General features: G+C 40.0%; 2 protein-coding genes across 7 annotated transcripts in view; both read left to right on the forward strand.

Annotated features, from left to right (window-relative positions):
- The window catches only part of LOC124156146, a 132,394-nt gene extending 115,511 nt beyond the window's left edge, over positions 1-16,883 (forward strand). For 4 of the 5 annotated variants that reach the window (XM_046530498.1, XM_046530499.1, XM_046530497.1 and 1 more), the window contains 3 exons: positions 990-1,775; positions 11,883-12,328; positions 14,343-16,883. In XM_046530498.1, the coding sequence (XP_046386454.1) occupies positions 1,020-1,775; positions 11,883-12,328; positions 14,343-14,730 (1,590 nt within the window). In that variant the 5' untranslated portion in view covers positions 990-1,019 and the 3' untranslated portion in view covers positions 14,731-16,883. The remainder of the gene's footprint in view (positions 1-989; positions 1,776-11,882; positions 12,329-14,342) is intronic. The other variant, XM_046530496.1, reaches the window with a different exon arrangement.
- Positions 16,884-18,899: 2,016 nt separating this feature from the next.
- LOC124156148 (calcium release-activated calcium channel protein 1-like) overlaps positions 18,900-20,370 on the forward strand; it is a 36,659-nt gene continuing 35,188 nt past the window's right edge. Inside the window, exons 1-2 of one of the 2 annotated variants that reach the window (XM_046530502.1) lie at positions 18,900-19,127; positions 20,182-20,370. The exon at positions 20,182-20,370 is cut by the window's right edge and continues 68 nt beyond it. The gene's annotated coding sequence lies outside the window, so the exon portion shown is untranslated. The remainder of the gene's footprint in view (positions 19,128-20,181) is intronic. The other variant, XM_046530503.1, reaches the window with a different exon arrangement.

Genomic DNA, 20,370 nt, shown 5'->3' on the forward strand with positions numbered 1-20,370 from the left:
CTGATAAGGAACAATTCGGATTACGACAAAAACCTTCGCTAAAAATTTGCTTCGGATACCGAACAAAATTTCGGTTAGCGAACAGATGTGTAGCGGCCATGTTTGTGTTAGGTGCTGTGCGATACCAAATGGATACAAAGTAATACAACGTCTACAATAGTAAGTCTACAAGTAATACAGTACCTATATAGCCTGTAGTTTTCATATAATAGCGAGTCAATAGGAGCTAGGAACCAATTATTCCTATTTCCTTTATTTCTTATGGGGAAAATTGTTTCGGATAGCAAAAATTTCGGATAACGACCAGATTTTTGGAACGCTTTGTGGTCATTATCCGAGGTTCTACTGTACTAGTTAATGTGTATATGGCATGAAAGCGAGAATCAACGAGAAAATACTCCGAGTAAGCACAACTAGAAAATATACCCTCAAAGATAAATGAGGCTCAGGGAATGGACGCAGTCCCCCTATCTCGAATATGTGGATTACAAACACCTGTGACTTAGTTTGGGGTGAGCTTTACCCTCACCAATCCTAACTGCTCGTCGTATTGAATACCTGAGTGAATGAATGTTAACACTATTATTTCTAGCTCTTGATGTACACTCCCTCACTCCAGTGCTGGGCATTTTTCTCAACCTTAAGAATTTTTTTGTAAATTTTACAACAGTACATAGAAAGATGAAATAAAACTGCCGCATCCAAGACTGTACCATCTCGTGAATTTTTTATGGATCAATTCGTCTTAAGAGCAATTCTAGGTAGATATCCGACCGTAATATTACGGCGGAAATGTAAATAACGATAAAATTCAAACCGGCGTAAGATTACGTGGCAATTCCACGAAATTACGCGAGAACGTAATATTAGGTCATTAGCACTCAAAGTGTTACACTGCACCTGGAACATGAGTGTGACGATGAGAGAGAGAGACAGCGAAAATTGTGCCTATCCGTACTCACCAATTTTTTTGTTTGCTCCACGCGCAGGAGGAGACGAAGGAGGGCGGCCTGCCTAACATGGCCGTTGATGATTACGACGCCGTCCTCATAGACCAGAAGGAGACCACGCCGTCGTCAGACAACAGCGGCTCCAGGAGTCCCGGCACGCCCACTGAGGTCGACCAGGTCAACTCCAACGGCAGCAGGGCCTCATCCGTCTTCACCGACCTCACCGAAGTCTCGTCCTCCTCAGCGAGCTCCACCCACGCCCCGCCCCCCATCACCAGGCTCCCCTCCACCACTGCCTTCCCCCAGCAAGCCCAGCCGCCACCGCCCCCCAGGGCCGGCCGGCAGCACTTGCTCTTCAAGAGCTCCTCCAGTTTTCAGCTCAGCGGCTATCAAGGAGGAAGCGGCCTTCCAGGCAGTCGGGCTCCCAGGCCCTTTGGGACTTTGGGCGGAGGTTGCTTGTGTCCGCACACGTCGTGCCATAGGTTCCACCAGCATCACGGTCCCCTCTCTCCCGGGCGACACAACCACCACCCGTGCGGAGGCAGTGGACAGATCCCGTCCTCGCCGCCCGGGCACAAGATGGGTCACTTCCAGTTCGGGGGTCAGCTGGGCGCCCAGGCGCTCCAGAGACAGATCCAGAGCGGTAGCCCGGCTCACCACCAGCACACGATGGGGGGTTCAAATTCCGCCTTCCAGCCGATAGGGGGCCAGTTCCAGCCGCCTGTGAGGAGTGCTTCGGCCGTTGGGCTCGCCTCTATGTCCGGTGGCAGTGGCTTCGGTTGCGGCTGCTGCGGATGCTGTGAGTCGCGGTTCTGCAGGAATAAGGTGAGTTACAACGAGTTCTACCTGAACCGATCAAAGAGAAAGTTCAATTTATCTATGAATGAATTGCCATGAAAAGAAATTCCCCTGGTCCAAGAATCGAACCACGGACCTTTGGCTATTTGGGCCACTACGCTATCCAGGTTCATGATTTCCAATGGAAGTCGTACCGATTCTCTTGGTAAGAGACGATTTCAGACCTTTGGCTATACGGGCCACTGCTCCGATCACTACGCTACACAGGTTCCTGAATTCCCATGGAAATTGTACTGATTTTCAAGGTACTTGGTGATTTCAATTTATCTACTTTCATGTTTCAGTCACTCCTTGTCGGTAACTCTTATATGCAACGTAGATGACTTAATTTAGTGATTCGAGTATCAATACATTATTCAAGATACTTCAATTCAAGACCTTTTTCTGACTCGTATATACTTATGAAACTTACAAAAGGCAGGGGACGCCTGATATATTATCCATATCATAAATACTGCTAGATAGACAACATAACCATAGTTTAGGTCAAATTCTAAACGGTAGAAACCCGTTCTGAGAATTAACCTAAAACTTCTTACACGAAAGTAGTTGGGGTAGAAAGAGATGATCTCATTCAGGAGAGATCGTGTGGAAATAATAAATGAATCAGGGATTGTGTTGGCTCTTTTTCCTCCCCACTGTCGGCTCCGGTAGCTCTCAGGGTTTCCCAAGTTTGTCATTTTCCGGACGGCTCCTTTCTTCATTTGTCGCTAATGAACACTAACACCCTTCGGAGTGAGAACTCCCTGGCAGTACCCTTACTCGAGGGTCAGCAACCCTGTCTCATCCGGGCCGTTTTGCCTTCAGCGAGGGTGTAACATTTGCTTTTTCATTAGTTTTTTTTTTAAGCCGGGAGCGTGCGGACACGGACTGTTGGCGAGCGCTTCGTCGGAGGTTGTGCGGGAAATAAACGAACATTCCCTTAAAGGTGGCTTTGCCTTTTATTTATGATAACCTGGGGCACTAGGCCCCCCGCGCACATTTTTTGGTCCTTGGGGCCGGATCGTGCACAGATTGTTTTTCGCGGATTTCCGGCATGCCATGTGCCACGAAAACTTAGAAATAGGTGGAAAGTTCGCGTATATTCCCAAATGAAAAAGCATTCTTCTTGACCAGGACTGGGCCAGGAGCACCCCAATTAGAACCGAGTGTCTTAACAAATATATTTGTGAAAGCAACCAATGAATTCCAGGAATCTCTATTGGAGTCTCGGTCTAAGAGAATATTTTTCCCGCCTGAAATCGTACAGATCCACTGGAAAATCGTCTTACTAACATTTGGGGCGGAGGGATATCTTCCTCTTTACCTTAGGAGAGGAATAAATATAGTAATTTTAACCCAAAAATCTAAGATCCAACAAAGGCAAAGACAATTTTACTCGTGAATGAACGAGAATTGAATTTTGATCCGCTGAGACCATAAGATCAAATTGATGGCCTCGTTTGACTCCCGGGGTCGTTGATACAAAATCTTGAGTAAAAAAAACGCCAGCAGAGCGTGGATCCATGAAACTATACAGTGAACCGTGCTTATCGTCCATTCGCACTTGATTTTGTTGATTGATTTTTTAAATTTTCTGAGTCGTTTGGTGGGCCAGTCAAGGAATACTGCGGAGGATAGAAGGCATTCGTTGTTATCTAAGAAGATACGTTTAATTTACGATAGGACCTTATTAAGTCAGAAAACCGCAATGACTGTTATTTATCAGTGAAAGGCTATCAAACTCTTCCGCGTAAGGGATTTCTTCGGTAAAAGAAAAGAATTTTCATATTAAATGAATGTTTTATAGTTGTTCTCAGATTGTCATAAGATATTCCTAAATATTTACCTTCTTGCTAAACTTGCAAGCCTACTGTTTCCCGAGCAACGAAGCATTCGAATATTTTATGCAAAATTATGTCAAATATGAATTGAAATGGATTTTTCCATTCCAGCCAAGGCAAAAAGATTTTCCCATAGGGATTTTGAACCCCGTAATGAATCAGAAACAAAACTGAAGTCGGTACTTCCTGACAAACGGCTTGAAAAAGTTGATAGATGCTATGAGCAGAAGAGTATTACTAGTTCAAGGAACGCCCAGTAAATTTACCCTGAAATTTATTTAATGTAAAATAATTTCTCGGAATCGAATTACATATAAGTTCGGAGTCAGGTAACGATATTGTCCAGATTATTTATGATAGAAATTTGAAACACAATAGAGTCATTTTCTTCAAAATTCCACAGACTACGAAAGCAGTAAAGTAGACTTATTAATCGAGCCAAAATTTCTCGGCATTTATCGTACGTAATAACTCCAAGTGTGGCCCAAAAATTTGCGGAAAGCACAGAGAGGATTAGGGAAGCGCAAATGCGAGCTTTAATCCCTCCAAAAATGGGTCACCAAGTCTGACGACCCTCCGCCAGCCATGAGCCACTTTCAGCTCTGTAAGTCCCATCCGTTAAAATAAAAAAAAAACGATCGCTGAGCGTGCGGATAATTTTAGCGGGAAAAAAATCGCGGGATCATATACTAAACCGTTACACCAACCGTTCATTTACACAGACCACTTATTTAAGCTTTCACCGAAAGAAATAGTGATTGTAGAGGCCTTGATGATTGAGTGTTTTATGGCAATCACCTTAAGTTCTTGTGCTCAAGGTTTTTCAGCAGACGCAATCACAATATCAATCCGGGAGCTCATAAAAATATAAAACTTTTTCAACCTAACAAGTAGTTAGAATTTTATAATAGAAAAGTTTCTTAAATAATAATAATTAAGTTTCTAGGAGCTAGAATAAAGATAGAAACGTGTATTCTAAAGAGAAGGAGAGTGGACTTTCCAAATAAACTACTACCATATGATAATTCACAATCCAAACGTATTGCGCAAAAAAAGTAATAAACTTAAGAGAATTTAAACTCATTCCACAAAACTTGTGACAGAATATTATTTCTACCTCAACGCCTTTTTCTATCAAATTAGGAATGAAGATCCATTCGAAGAACTCGTCTAATGATTCGTTTTCCTATCAATTAACTGCATCTATTTCTAAGCAGTGAGTTTTCCAGCTTGATTTTTCATTCTCATACCATTGAACGCGCAATAATTCGCGCAAAAATGTTTTTACTCGTGATATTTACTTCAATTTTCCCCGTACATTTTCAGGGAATGCATAGGTATTCTGCATTGTGAAGCGAAGTGTGAATATTTTTATCAAAACTTTTACGAAATTCTAAATAATCAGATGGAGATCAGGGTCTCTTTAACAGCTGTACGTAATGAAAACCATGAGACAAATGCTAAGATAACTGGTACCGGTAAACAATCATAAACAACATTATGACTGTCTTCCTTCCCACATTTTTCACTCAAGAGGGCAAGAACACAAACCAAGATATCAAGGAAGGAAATCATAGGCGAGTTCCATATTTTGAATGAGACAGCAGATTAGCATGACCTCTGTCGCCGTTCATATTACTTCCATCCCTCGATGTTCGTCAATCGAGATAAATATGACAACAGTTATGAAGAAGGTCGCCCGAGGAAGCTAGACATAAATTTGGCACAATATAAATGATCTTCGAGCGAATAAGCTTTCACGGAGTCGCACATATATCGCGGATTTATTGATTCGTCCTTCACGATGCTCTCCGCGCTGTGAGCGCGGCATGTGGTTTTTTGCCGCGAACGTGTCTTCGGTCCACGGTGGACTACGTGACTGGGAAGCTGCCATCTCAACCACGCGCAGCCGGTTACTGCGTCTCCGGCCGGAATTTCCCTCGCGGATCTTTGAAACGCAATGCGTGAGTCGTCCGTCGCGGTAGTAATTCATTTGCTATTTACCGCAAGAAATCTACTTCCAGTGCTCACTGCGAGGATTGAAAAACTTTACGCACAGAAGTATTGAAGACGTGTCGTCTGCACGCGATCCAAATGTATGCAATAATTTACACCTTCAGGGGAATTTGGACAGTAAATTTAGATTTAGTAAAAGTTGTTTCATTCATACTCATGAATTCTCTATTCAATTCCCTCCATTTAGTGTCGTATTAAAAGTTAAACGCTATGCCCTTCCTTTTAAGCTTTCTTACTTGAGAGAGAAGTCTCTCTTTATATTCCTTCTTTATATTTTGCCCTTGCGAGAGTAGTGTTCTGAGCTGTGAGCTGGCTTTGAACTTGGCCATTGGTTGACCTCCTTCACCCGCGCTAACTTACCTTTCACTCGTCAAGAAATTACTCATTCTAGGTGTATAAATGTGTATGCACATTCGATGGCATAATGAGGGGTTAGCGCAGGTTGTTGAGAAAGGGAGTGGATTTTATGGTTTTATTGTACTAACTCTTGTGCTTCAGCTTTAACGGTTATTCTCAGAAACCTGGAGAGATACGTAAGAGAAGTGAGGATAAGCTTGTTAGAGCAAAACTCTGTAGGGTTTTAACCTGAAATATTCGTTTTTTGTAGTAGTAGTAGTTAGTAAGTCGTAGATAAATTAATTTGTTTCTTTTACCACGCTTTTCGCTATAAGCATAACATTCTCAACAGTGTCCGTTAGCCATTTATTAATGACTTTCAAAAACGCATTTACACGAGAATCAGAATTTTTCCTGAATATAAATTCTAAAAAAATCTATCCCTGCAAAATGGTACTATCAATATTGCCATACCATTCATACAAAGGATTTAATAACTCGTCTGACTTTCATTCTTGTTGCTTATTTATGACTCAAAGTCATTATCATCGTATAAATGTTTTGCAAATACGGAAGCTACACAGTATTAAACCTCTTACTGGAAGGAAAATGTCTATAAATTTCAGTATATACCTGTAACTATAAAATCTGAAGGAGCGTAAATGGCGTTAAAAAGTTATTTATAGCAAAATTCGGTTCTGCAGTTGATTGTCTTAGTACAAATTCTCTAGATATTAAAAATATTTTTTATTTACAACATAAATAAAATTAAAAAAAGATAAAAAAAACTTTCCAAGACAATATAAAATGCACAAAGCATTTGAAAAATAAGCTTTCCATCGCTCGGGGAATAAAGTGTCGGTTCTGCTTAGGTTTATCAAATCTGAGTGGAGAAGAGCCTGATAGGTGAATAAGTCCATCCGTCCACGGCAAAATTTGGCCAAGGCCTTAATAGCTGGTAAGGGGCCAGCTGCCGGTGAGTATACCTATATACCATCTCTTCAGCGGCGAGCATTGAGCGTAAATTCGCACGCGGGGGAAAATGACACAACAAGAATATAGGGAACAGGTAACCATTTCCAGTGTTAGAATAAGGAATGGCACGCAATAAATATATTAATACCCAATCAGCACCCATGCTTTATTCTACGAACGATTGAAAGATAATTTTTTTACATTGTATTGCCATGGGCGGCCTGGCCAGGTCTGTGAAGTGGGTCAAAATCAAATACAACATTCCATCGATGAAACACACAAAAGAAGCAATTAAAGAACAATCGAGTAAAAACAAGAAACTATTTTTCCTCTCCCTTTTGTAGCCATTCAGACGTAAACTTTCGGACAACTGAAATGCAATAACTCTTATCATATCATACGGAGGGAAACAAGGCCTTTGGTGCCTGTATACACGGAGAAAGAAATTGTAAGCCAAGATCTGCAAACGACACAACAGTATAGCCGAGACAGAAAATGATGTGAAGAAGACTCGTATAAATATGGAATGGACAATTAATCACTACATGAAAAATGCTATATAATTATCGCCGATACTTGACAACTGAACGTTGTCATTTCACGAATCATTGAATTCTGCATACCCGAGGCAAATTGTTTTTAATGGATTAAAATGATGGAGAAACCGCGCATTTAAATGTGGCTGTCATAGTGTCGCATTCGTAAATTTTCCTCAAGCTTACGAATATTACCGCTAGGTTTCCCGTGGGAAGTGCCTCCATCAGCGGTCGCGTTGAGAACTAGGAAATCAGTGTTTCCGTCATAAAGAAAATCATTGAGAATGTGAATTCAATTTGGAACCTGCTGCTTTGACTCACGCATTGGTGAAATGAACCCAGCCGTAATATTGCAGTTTGAAAGTCGGAGGACATAAAATAGCGATAAAGGAATCTCTTGGCGTCAATGAAGTAAAATAAATTTCATAAACAATTTCATCATAAAAATGTATAAAAATACCATCTCTTTGGATTAAAAAGGAAAAGAAACAGTAATATACATACTGTAGAAGGTATTTGTTAAGTGCGCGTATTTACTACATACTAGATGGCTAAGCCTAAATTATGACGTAGGGAATTAATTGGGTTTCATTTAAAATTGCGCATTCCTTTGTTAAGACAAAACGCACAAAATTCTCAGGGAATGAACGCACAAAATTCTCAATATTATTCAAGTTTGTACATTCACGATGAAAACTAATTCAGGGGAGTAAATAATTCAACTTTCGGGTTCCAGAATTTAAAAATGTTTTCGAAATGCGTTTTTTTGAATTTGTAGCGGTAAAAATGTAAAGAATAGCACAGTCGCACAAGTAAAAAGCCATGCTCTTTGCAGGATGCAAGCTTGTTAAAGTTAATTTTCAGATTTTCATCATCCCATGTCCCTTCTGGAAAATATAGCATAGGTCATAATATAATGACACACTATACATGATATTTTCAAGGATTTTACTAATGCAATTATGAGAAATAAAAATGTATGCAATATGAGGTCATCATAATGCTCTCATAAAGTCTACAACCATGTGAAAATAGAAAAGGCTACTAGATATTGTTCCTCCATGAAATTTCCTCTCCATGTGAACCGATAAATTTACATTGCATTTAGAAAGTATATATCAGTGTATAGGCCGGATAGTAGTAGGGCGGTTACAGTAAAGCCATGCAAAATACCCACTGCTACTCAACGGTAGAGGGTAGAGCGTTTGGTTCAGACAAAAGTGTCTAGGGTTCAAATACCGGCTAAAACCTTCGCACACGTAACAAAAATACGCTAAGTTCGAAGTGGCCAAGGTAAAGGCCCTCCTACCCTAAGAGAATGTTGTAACACTCTCGTACATTAGTCTGGGGTAAGGTCTACCCTAACCCTTCTAAACAACATTGGGGTTGAACTGCTAAGAGAGTAATGAGAGAGAATATCCAATAGAGTAGGAGATGGGGTAGAAATATATCTCAAGATATCTTAATAAAAAGGCCCGAAGGCTTCCGCGATGTATCGGAAGTTGTCTTCACATTTCCTCTGGATGCGGTCGAGTGCGTATTTTATGTATGACAACGGTTTCACCAGCGTCGCAGCTGACGTCTTCGGATCGATGACATACCCTCCCGCTTGAACTATTTTTTGGTGACGTTGTAGTAGGAAAAAACCGTATGCCATCATCTGTAAATATCGAGGTTAGATAAAACTGACCCTGGATAACATTTGCCCGTTTCACTAATTTGGAAATTTCCCTCTGAATTTTTCTCAGATGCAATTCCTCTACATTAATTATTTACAGGCAAATGTTCACAAAGATGTCAGCTGAACGCTTTAAGTGAATAATATTTCATTATAAATGACAAACTGAAAAATGGTAGCGAGGTAAGTGTACGCCCTCTGATTCGTATATCCATTCATTCCAGATCAAAGAACTCATTGTGAGAATGGGGGACAAGGTGATGGCGGACGAACGAAATATTACTTAACAATTTTAATAAGGAAATATTTATTTACTGTCAAAATATTAATTGTTGTTGTTTATATTATTTATATGTGTATATTAGTTAGAGCAGGCTTCCAGATGTTACATTGCGACCGCTGTGATTTTTTAAATTAATATCCATCCAAAATTTCTTTCAAATACATCTAGGAATTATTGACAATTTGTGAAATTTTGCGAAAATGGGGGATCGGGTTGGTGTGGCGGCAAGAGTTGGCTTCCCTCCCCGTCAGTGGCGGATACAGATGGGGGGCGCATGGGGCGCGCGCCCCCCCCTTGCGGGTCCGGCTGTATTGCCGAACATTGCAAAACCACAATTGTAACTTTTTTATATCATAAGATGGCATTGTCTTTTACATGTTTATAATCACTTTAAATAAAATTTTCATATACTTTGCCTGTGACTTGATCATCTCTTATTAACGTAAAAGTTAAGACAACTCAAGATATGTTGCGCCCCCCCCTAGAGTTTTTTCTGTATCCGCCACTGCTCCCCGTGGGATCGGGTTCAAATCCTGGCGGTGGTAGAGAATTTTCAGAGATTGCCTAATCCCTGCTTGATTGCTGCGTGGAGGACATTTCTAGCGCAGCAGTTTCGTCCGTCGGATGAGACGTTAAGCATTGGTCCCCTTGGCGCCTTTCGTTAAGAGCACGCTAATAATGCCTACGCCGGGGTTTTCTCCTCAATTCCTTCCCTCAACCCTCTCCTCAGGGTGCGAATGACCTCACCTGTCGCTCGCCTCCTCAAATTACCATGCCCTACCGAAAGGGTTTGGCATATTTCAAATATAAGTATTTTAAAATACGTATTTGAAATACATTTCATCATCATTAGTCAACAATCCTAAGACTGATTTGACGCAGCTCTCCATTCCTCTCTCATGTCCGCTAATCTTTTCATGGCGACGTATTTCTTCTCTTTTGCATCCTTTATAACCTGCTCTATGTAACTTCGTCGGAGTCGTCCCTTACCCTTCTTCTATTCCACCTGTCCTAAGATAGTCATTATCAGGCCGTCGCGACGACGACGCGTCGTGCCTCAGTGTGTGGCCAACTAAGTTGTCCCGTCTTCAACTTAGGGTTTTTAGGAAGCCTCTCTTTTCTCCCATTATTCTTAGCACTTCCTCGTTACTTACACGGTCAATCCATTTTATCTTCATCATTCTTCGGTAGCACCACATTTCGAATGCTTCCACTCTTGACTTCTCTGCTGCTGTCAACGTCCAAGCCTCGCTTCCATAGATTTGTAGGTAAACATACATTTGTGATTTGTAAATGGTGTTTTTAAGTACACGACCCCAACGTATATTGTATTTTGTATTTCAAATACAGTTTTTTGGTATTTTCCCATTCTAAAATAAAAAAATACATTTGTAAAATACTTTTTATGTAGATCTAAAAAACACTTCTGTGACATTTTGCTACAGAGATTACTTTGTTTTCGTTAGAATCGTTTTCTTCATGTTTGCAACTATCCATACCGTGCCAAGACAGGTTATATTTTTTTAAGATCTCTTAGTTTCCATACAAATGCATTTTTTACTTTAAAAGGCATTAAAAATACAATTTCGTAGTTTGTTTTTCAAATATCCAAGTCAAAGGTATTTGGTATTTTGCATTTCATATTCATTTGGAACGGTATTTTGAATTTTGTATTTAAAATACTCCTCGGCCTGTATTTGGCCCAGACCACCATACCTTGCGCATTACTTGTGAAAAGAGCTCTGGAAATAAGGGTTAATGAACTCCTCACATCGAAAATGAAAAGAAGGCTTCGTAGACTTCCACTGATTTATTTCGTCGGTACGACATGTTTCGATCCATGGATTAGACAAATTTGTTGTACTTGATAATAACCTCTATTGATCGATACATGACGTACTGACAATTATGATTAGTAGGTCTGATGTACACACACACAACACCAGGCATAAAGAAGACCTTGATACACCTTTCTATAGATTGTCAAAGTCCAAAAACAGTTTTAAAAACATGGCTATTAAGGCATTCAACATACTGCCAAGAGAGGTGAAACTAAAAGACACTAATAATAAAAAAAAACGATCCAGAAATGGTTGCGTAGGAAACCCCTATATTCTTTTGAAGAATACATGTCTGGGGACTTCACAGGTCTTTGTGGCTAATGGGCCAATTATTTTTAATATGTGAACTTTACATTGTTTTTCATGTAGTAATCCGTTTCATTGTTTGTAAGTGTGTATTACATATATTTTTTATTTTTGACGATGTCTATTGTGATTTATATCATTTAACGACTAATAAATTGATTGATTGACTGAGGAAATAAACCAGTGGAAGTCAACGAAGTCTTCTTTTCATTTTCGAATATGAACTTCCTCATAGTTGAGACTGATACAATTGAACTAACTTCTCACTTCTTTTCCGCAGATGGCCATGTCCAGCGGCAACCTCCACGGCTCCCACGAGGTGCTCATGGTATCCGAGAGGGAGCGACACGCCCTCGAAGCTCCGCCACCCCCGCCACCACACCCCGCCCCCCCTGAGAACAGCACCCCGCAGGCCCTGACGGCCGAGGGTCTCTCCTGGAGGCGACTCCACATGAGCCGAGCAAAACTGAAGGCCACGGCCACCACCTCGGAGCTCCTTTCGGGCTTCGCGATGGTCGCCATGGTCGAGCTGCAGATCAACGAGCCCACCAACGTTCCAGAGTGGCTGTTCGTGCTGTTCGCCATGTGCACCACGGTCCTCGTCTCCGTTCACATCTTCGCACTCATGATCTCCACCTACATCCTCCCAAACGTGGACGCCGTCTCCAAGATGCAGCAGCAGTGCAGTTCCACTGGTGAATCCCACGGCTCGTACTCGCATTTCAGGTAAATATTCAGTGGCGTAACTATAGGGGGGGATGAGGATTATAGATCCCCCCCCCCCCCAAAGCCTCAGAGAAATAAAAATAACATTCAAAACTATTGTCTAGTTTTGACTTACAGTAAATTTTAACGTAACCTGTTAGAACGTAGATTTCCGCGGCGATGGTTTGATCTCTGCATTTCTTCAGGGTTTTCTTCCGCGTCAGCTTGTTTGTAGACAACAGTTTCGATAGCCAGCGAAACTTTTGTCTACAAACAAGCTGACGCGGAAGAAAACCCTGAAGAAATGCAGAGATTTAACGTAACCTTTTAATGAAACCCAAATTTTAAGTGCTAAAATTATGTAAAATGTACTTGCAGGCATGTCATTTTTCCAAAATTTTCCTAAAAGGGGGGTTGTGGGTGGGAGGTCCCCCTTCCCCATCCTCACCCCCCAAAAGCATATTCCTAGTTACGCCACTGTAAATATTATAGATAGAAAAGCATATTAATACTTTACAGGATACATCAATCGCTCTATACCGGTCGTATTCTGTCTTTTTCTCGAGAAAAATTAGTCTTTTATTAATTAATAACTTAGGCCTCGCGTCAGGGGCCTATCCCGATCCCTGCCAACCATTTATTCCCTTCCTTCGTTTTGATCAAGTTATCAATGAGATTTTCAAAGCATAGAGACAGTGGCGTAGCTAGGAATTTCGATCGGGAGGGGGTCCAAAACAAGGGTGGAAAATTTTTGAAAAACAGGAAACTAAGTAGAGGGTTTTAAACTAATTTTAACACTTTTCATATTCGAATAAACTTCATTTGTTAAAGAAATATTTTGTAAATTCATCGTTTTTTGAGATTTTTTCTTTTACAAACGAAAATAATTGCATTTTTATATTTCGGGGGATCCGGACCCCTCGGACCCCCCCCCCTGGCTACGCTACTGCAAATAGATGTCGACTATGCCAGTATTTCAGTGCATATCAATTTTTAAAATTTTATATCCCCGAAAATGTCGACGAAAAAATTTCGAACTTTAGATACATGCAGATGTTCATAAGGGTATCCTGAAAGAGGAAATAAGCCCTATGCACCCCAATGCACTCTGAAAGTTTCAAGGCGATATTGCTAGTTTCAAATGAGTAAATTCTGGCGAAAGGGACCCATGCATAGGGAGATATGCGTCCCCTTAATGATTTCGAGCAGGCTAGCAGGGTTCGGATACTTCCATCAAGTAATTAATAGATACATTACCTGAGAAAAATCTTGACCCCAGCAAAGTTTTAATGAAGAGCTTGTCCTCGACCTCCAGCGCCACACGACTCTCTTTTGTCACCTCGAAACATATACGTCTTTGCTATCCCCTCCCCGGGCCAAAAACGTCATTTCATTAAAATGTTCTGGCTGTTAAAAGACGCCTGCGGGTGTACACAGCCGCCGTGTGTACTTTTGTCTCAAGGGTTTGGATATTTTACATTCAAAACACTTCCATGCAGGCAGAGTACTCAACTTGCTCGAATCCGTGCTGTTCCATTGCATTATGATCTTACTTAAACTCGGTTCTCGTGTAAATGTACAACTGCATACATGGTTCACTGTCAATAAATAGCGTGTGTAAAACTTTTAGGCAGTTATAAAATGAAAAATGCACAGGGGACAAGATGATGTAAAATGAAAAATGGGAATGATGTAGTAAATGCCCACTTTGATGTTGACTCGTTCAACTAGTTTCGACGCATTCTGCGTCATTTTCGGGAATTCTTCCTTGCCGTGAGATGACGCACAAATGCGTAGATACTAGTTGTACGAGTCAACATTAAAGTGAGCATATACTAAATCCTTTGTATTTTTCATTTTGCATCATATTTTCTCCACAAAATCTCGCCTCACACCGTTGTTTATTTTCTGTTCAGATATTCTTTTTTAAAATGTTGTTTTCTTAACTGTGGAGACATTCATGGTCTTATGTCCACTGTATTCAAAGGAATATGGATGTTTTAAGAATGAATAACTTTACTTTCTCTATAAACAGACATTCGTCTTACTCATCCAGTGGCGGCAGCTTCTCGTCTGGTACCGGTCCTGTTCCAGCCGTCCTGGAGTCCCCGCACGAGAGAATGAGGACGTTCATCGAGCTCGCCTGGGCTTTCAGCACGGTCCTGGGACTCTTCCTGTTCCTCGTCGAACTGGCCATCCTGTGCTGGGTCAAGTTCTGGGACCACTCGTTCACGGCGGCCTGGGCAGCCACGGTCATCGTCATACCGGTCCTGGTGCTGTTCCTGGCGTTCGCCGCCCATTTCTACCACTCCCTGGTCGCCATCAAGTGCGACACCTCCGCCTCGGACATGCGCGACTTGGAGAGAATGAAGGCGGACCTAGACGCTGTGGCTAGAGACGCCAGTGCCGCCAGCAATGTGTGAAGGACTCACGGAGGTGTCTAATGGAACCATTCCGAGACTGAGGCCATTGAGGTTAACCTAGCGTTTCCCGCATCCTCGCACAACTCGTTTGTATTCAGGAAACGACCAGTGATTCGACCTCTCGGTTTCCACCATGCCGACCTTTTTCATATGCTGATTTCACACAATGCAGTGACTAGGGTTCTTCAAGGTGGATGTACTGATGGAGACTTTTTGATGGAAAATTCGTATTGTTTTCCGTCAATGTATGATAGAGTTGGACTCCATGCTTCAGGGCATGTTAAATGAGCTATGGGTACTCGATTCCTTCTACAAATCTGGTGGGATGTCATCCTAGAATGGATTGGCTTCTAGACGAGTCTTAGTCAAGGTGAAAATCCTTTTCTAAGGCGGTTTATTCTTCTAGTTGTTGGCGTCGTTCACGTCAAAATGACTGATCCTGCTTACAGACGTTGTTGACTTAACTCCCCTATGATATCCAAGTATTTCATTGCCATGGAACGTGGGGTTGACTGAAGTAACAGATTTCTCACACTTGTACTGAATGCTGATACAGATGTCATTCTAGAACTTTAGATGCTTTAGATTTAGAAAAGGTACCGATGACTCATCGAAGGGCTAAAATCGAATGAATATGCAGAGTGCTTGTATTTCTATAGTGATTTCAAAGGCTGATTTGATCATAAATCTAGCCATTACCAAAATATTTATCATTTCATCGTTTATGAAATACGTTGCATATATTTATATTTATTAGAAACGATAGCTTCATGTTTTTCTACATGTTGTCGTGAGACTGTAGCATATCCTTACAGACGAATGAGTCTCCCTATTTTGCTGCCTTTGAGATGGTTACAATAGCGACGGTTAGCAATAAGGTTCTTTAAACTTACCATGTGGTGGAATGATGAAGAATTGTGTTTTTTTTTCAAAGGTGGATTCAATTTGTATGAAGCTTAACCCGAATTTGTTTTTTTTCCGAAAATGAAAATATTTTCTCTTGGCATTAAACGTTGGTATAGATTGATGTAACCCGTAGAAATAAAAAAATTGAAAACTTTGTGTTATATACGCACTCAACAATACACCTCACTCAATTCTAAGAACAATTTTAATCGTTCTAGAAATCTATAATAATTCGTCAGTAAATGTGTACTTCCCAAAAGTCAGCTTTTGAACAACTCAGGAAAATGTACGGGACAGCCAGATAAATGCCTACCTATATTAGGAGACAGCTGTGCGCAAAGTAGCTTATAGTAGATACCTTTGTGCACAAACTTCAAAAGTATTCTTTTCATTTCGATTGATTATACTTTCATACCCTTTCTTCATAGTGTAGGCACATTAAGACAGTTGCATATGCAAACAAGGAAAATTTGTTTGGAGGTGCGATGGGTAGGACATTATTCTTCGACGGTATTCCTCATCTCTTACATACTTCCGCGATTATGGAGTGCGGCGCCCTATTCATTGAATCTGCCATTCAACCTTTTAATCATCAGCCGATTGCGACATAATTTCTTTTTGTTTAGCCGAGTTCTCATTTTCCTAGGGATATCACATCGAGGAAAACGTCGGCTGACATAGCATAAAGAAAACGGAGTTACAGTTATCAATTTGGATGAGATTTATTTAGCCCAGCCAATTAAAGGTGGAAACTTGAGAAAAAGTTATGTCTATGTCTATCTGCTTTGTGTTATCACGTTTTATCATCTCCACATCCGAATGCAATTTTCCAGTATAGACCTTTGATTTGGACGGTGACTAACGTGACCACTTAAGAAAATATGGGATCATATTTTCCTTACAAATTCTCAGTATTACAATTTGCCAAAACAATCTCATATTTATTTGGGAGGCATACTATATTCCCCCTTCCATTTTCCCTTTGCTTTGCTTTCCTCACCACCGCCTGGAGCGACGGTGATTTATGCCTCGTGACAAACATTAGTGCAAGCCTGAGTTGCTGGTCAATGTGATTCGAGTGAACTTTGTATTCTGTTGTATTATCCGTATTCAAAAGGCTGAATTTCAGGTAATTGTGAGTAGTTTACATTTTATAATCCTTGAATGGATGCAAACAAGTAGATTGTAGATTATTTTGTTAGGTAGGTATATGTTTTGTATTCCCTCAATAAATGTTGTGCTTTAAATGAAGTTTTTTTCATTTATGATTAAACTATGATTATCCAAAGAAAGAGGGCGTAGTGATAGTAAAACTGTGTACCTTAGAGAGTAATTTTAAGTTAGTACGGATTACTAATAGTCATTAGGATTTTTATGGAATGCAATGTAGCGAAACTATGTCGGTATGAAAGTTGTCAGAAAAATAGTAAGTGAAGAAAGAGGAAATGCGAAAAATTTGTGCAAGAAATATCTCATAAAAAGGAAAGTATATTTTGGCGTAAACTTAAGTTCAATAGTTTTTTCCTTACAACTTCTCCGTATTACAAATGCCAAAATAATCTCGTATTTATTTGGGAGGATGCATTTTCCGCCTATAATTTTCCCTTTGCTCTGCTTTCCCCACCACCGCCTGGAGCGACGGTGATTTATGCTTTGTAACAAACATTAGTGCAAGCTTGAGTTGCAGATCAGTTTTTAATCAAGCACGACGAAAGAACTTTCAGAAAGGAATAGATATGAAAATACTCAATGCAGGTTAGATTGGGGACAGTTTACATTTAAGTTTTTGTAATACCCAACATCTGATCAAATAAATTTTTACAAATTCGAGATTCATCAAAGAGAAATGTCCAAATTTAAATGGGATATTACGGCCTGTACATTTTAAGGACGAAAGTGAACACTGATAACCCTAAGAATGCTATCTGTATCTCAAAGACCGAATGAAGCATAGAACCGAAGAATGATGAAGGTAAATGAAACGACCGTGTAAGTAATGAGGAAGTCCTAAGACGAGTGGGAGAAAAGAGAAGTCTAAAAACCTTAAGCAGAAGACGGGACAACTTAATTGGCCACATTCTGAGCCATGATGGCCTAATGAAGACAACCGCTGAAGGACAGGTAGAAGGGAAGAAGGGAAAGGGACGGCACCGAATGAGTTGTATAATACAGGTTATAAAGGATGTAAAAGAGAAGTAATACGTCGCTATGGAAAGGCTAGCGAATAGGAAAGAGAAATGGAGAGCTGCTCTAAACCAATACATAGAATTAGTATAAATATACAGAGTAAGTGTATACTTACTCCAGGACCAATATTAGGGTTGTTGACAAATGATGAAGATGAGACCCGAATCGTATGTGTGAAAATGTTAATGCAAACTTCATGTTCATACCATTTAAAAAATAATAAATGTTATTAAATATTCGTGGAAGTATAACTCTACGGTTCTCAAATCCACAAACGCTAATGAGACAGCACATTTTTTCATTTAGCCTCCAAATATCATAAACTTATGATGAAAAGGAGCTGAATTATATCTAAGTTATATTTATCAACCAAACATAAACATATAATTTACAATATCTGAACTACAATAAGGTGGAAACAGAGAAAATTCAGCAAAAATAAAATTCTTCACCAGGAGCACTGTCCAAATTATTACTTCTAAAAATATTATCCCCTTTTTGACTAAAATAGGCATAAAATTGTAGATTTTGACTAACAGGAATGCTGGAGAATGAAAACTCACTGCTGACTTTGGGCAGACAATTAAATATAAGAATACGAGATCTGATATTTAGACATAATCATCGGATGAATTTATAAAGTGAAATAAAATTTCCATAATTTGTAGAAACACCTTCAGTTTTCCTGCCACAATGCCTGCTCAATGTCAAAACTTTATTCGATAAGAGACTTGTTAAAAGCCCGTAATTACAGTTGTTCAGGACTAGTTATCTATCTTAAAATCTGAGGAATTCCCAATAGGAACCTAAGAAATAAAATGGCACCAAATGATTCAGCCAAGAAGTAAGTAACCATTGGAGTGATAACGGACTTAGGGACTATTTCCTTATTCTGTCTCCTTTTTTATCTTCCTAAAGTCTTCTTCCTCAGGATGCAATTATATCCGATTAATCACTCAATGTGTTGCCCAATCAGTGATTTTCCTCCCCGTTGTTCGTAATCTAGACGCTATCTTAACAACGACTTCCCTAGGTCTCCATCTCATGCGTAATAATCAGTTTTCCTACGCCTTGAAAGGGGAGAACAGCTTCATATAGTGCATTCATACATTTGGGAGCCACCGCATTCGTAGTTTATTCGCCGTCGACAGCCATCGTGTATATTCTACGAGCTCATAAATATCAGAAGTTCATCTTTTCTTCCTGAACTCGACTCTGCCACCAAAACCATTTTATGGACTGAACTGCAAAATTTCCTCATCTCAGCGTCTACAAGCGAGCGGGACTGTTTTTGTTCAGATATTGTGAGTTGATAATATAGTTATTTCTATGCACTTATTTCCTGTCATAACTATTTACCTTGATATTAAACTATTATTCTGAACATGTGAAATACCTCTAAATATTCACCTGGAGGACAAAACCGAAAAGAAAATGTCCATGGTTGTCGTTTATTTGCTGAATGTTTTTTTTCCTGCCCTACATTCGAGGTATGCTAGAACGACCACTAAACGATTATATAAAATCATAATACAAGAAATGTTAACTAGCAAGAAAAACATTGTATCAGCAAAACAATTGATAGGACGAAAAATAATATTTAAAAGTTGTCTTCTTCCGTGTAACCCAATGCTCAGTACTTCTAATGTTCCCTTACCTGCCGTTTTGGCAACTCAAACATGAACAACAAACGTACGACGACCCATGATAACCTGTTTCTAGGGGCAGGGCGAAGGGCAGACCTCAGCTCACATCTCCCTATCCCCAAAAGTTTTGATTCATTCTAATTATTTATGATTAAAAAAATAGTTTCATCGAAGACCCATGGTTTCTCTGGGGTAATCGTTATTTCACGGTCTTTGACGAGCTCCTCGGCGTTTGTATTATTGACTTCAATTATTTTTTGCCTTTTTTGCCGCCAATGCAATGAGAGTTTAATGAAGTAGATTGATTATCAATTAAATTCTGATTTATGTAAAAAATTAAAAAAAGTTATACAAGCTAATGCACGTGGCTTTACATGCTATCTGCATAATTGCACTACATTTTGTTAATAGATAACACTACAGTCGAAAACAGTAGTTCTATACTTATAGTTTTCATTTGATGTTGTGGAATCTTCTTCTCTCTCTTCCTCCACACATTTCGCCATGAAGAAATACGTTACCATGTCGTGGATAAGTGAGAAAGATAACACAAATATGCAGGAGTTTTGTTGCATTAAATTAGAGATGTACTGGAATAGTTTGTTCCCTAAATATTTCGTAAGGGCTGTCAAAATTCCACATCCGGTCAGGCCTTTGAAATTTTGAGAAAAATCGCTTGAAACTGTGAGGTAGATTATTCCCTTCTCGGTAGTTCCAGCTCTAACAACAGGAAGCACGCACGAAAAGGTTTATGCACGGACTTATGCATGGGCTTAGACCTGTCGTCCGGAAAATTGACGGTGCAAACAGGAGATGGAGCGCAATAGCAGCGCGTGACACAACTCTCTGTCACGCGTCGAATGCTCGCTAGCACTCCACTTGTAATATGCACTCACAATCG

This window comes from Ischnura elegans, chromosome 3 (assembly GCF_921293095.1).
Source record: "Ischnura elegans chromosome 3, ioIscEleg1.1, whole genome shotgun sequence".
NCBI classification, from domain to species: Eukaryota; Metazoa; Arthropoda; class Insecta; order Odonata; family Coenagrionidae; genus Ischnura; species Ischnura elegans.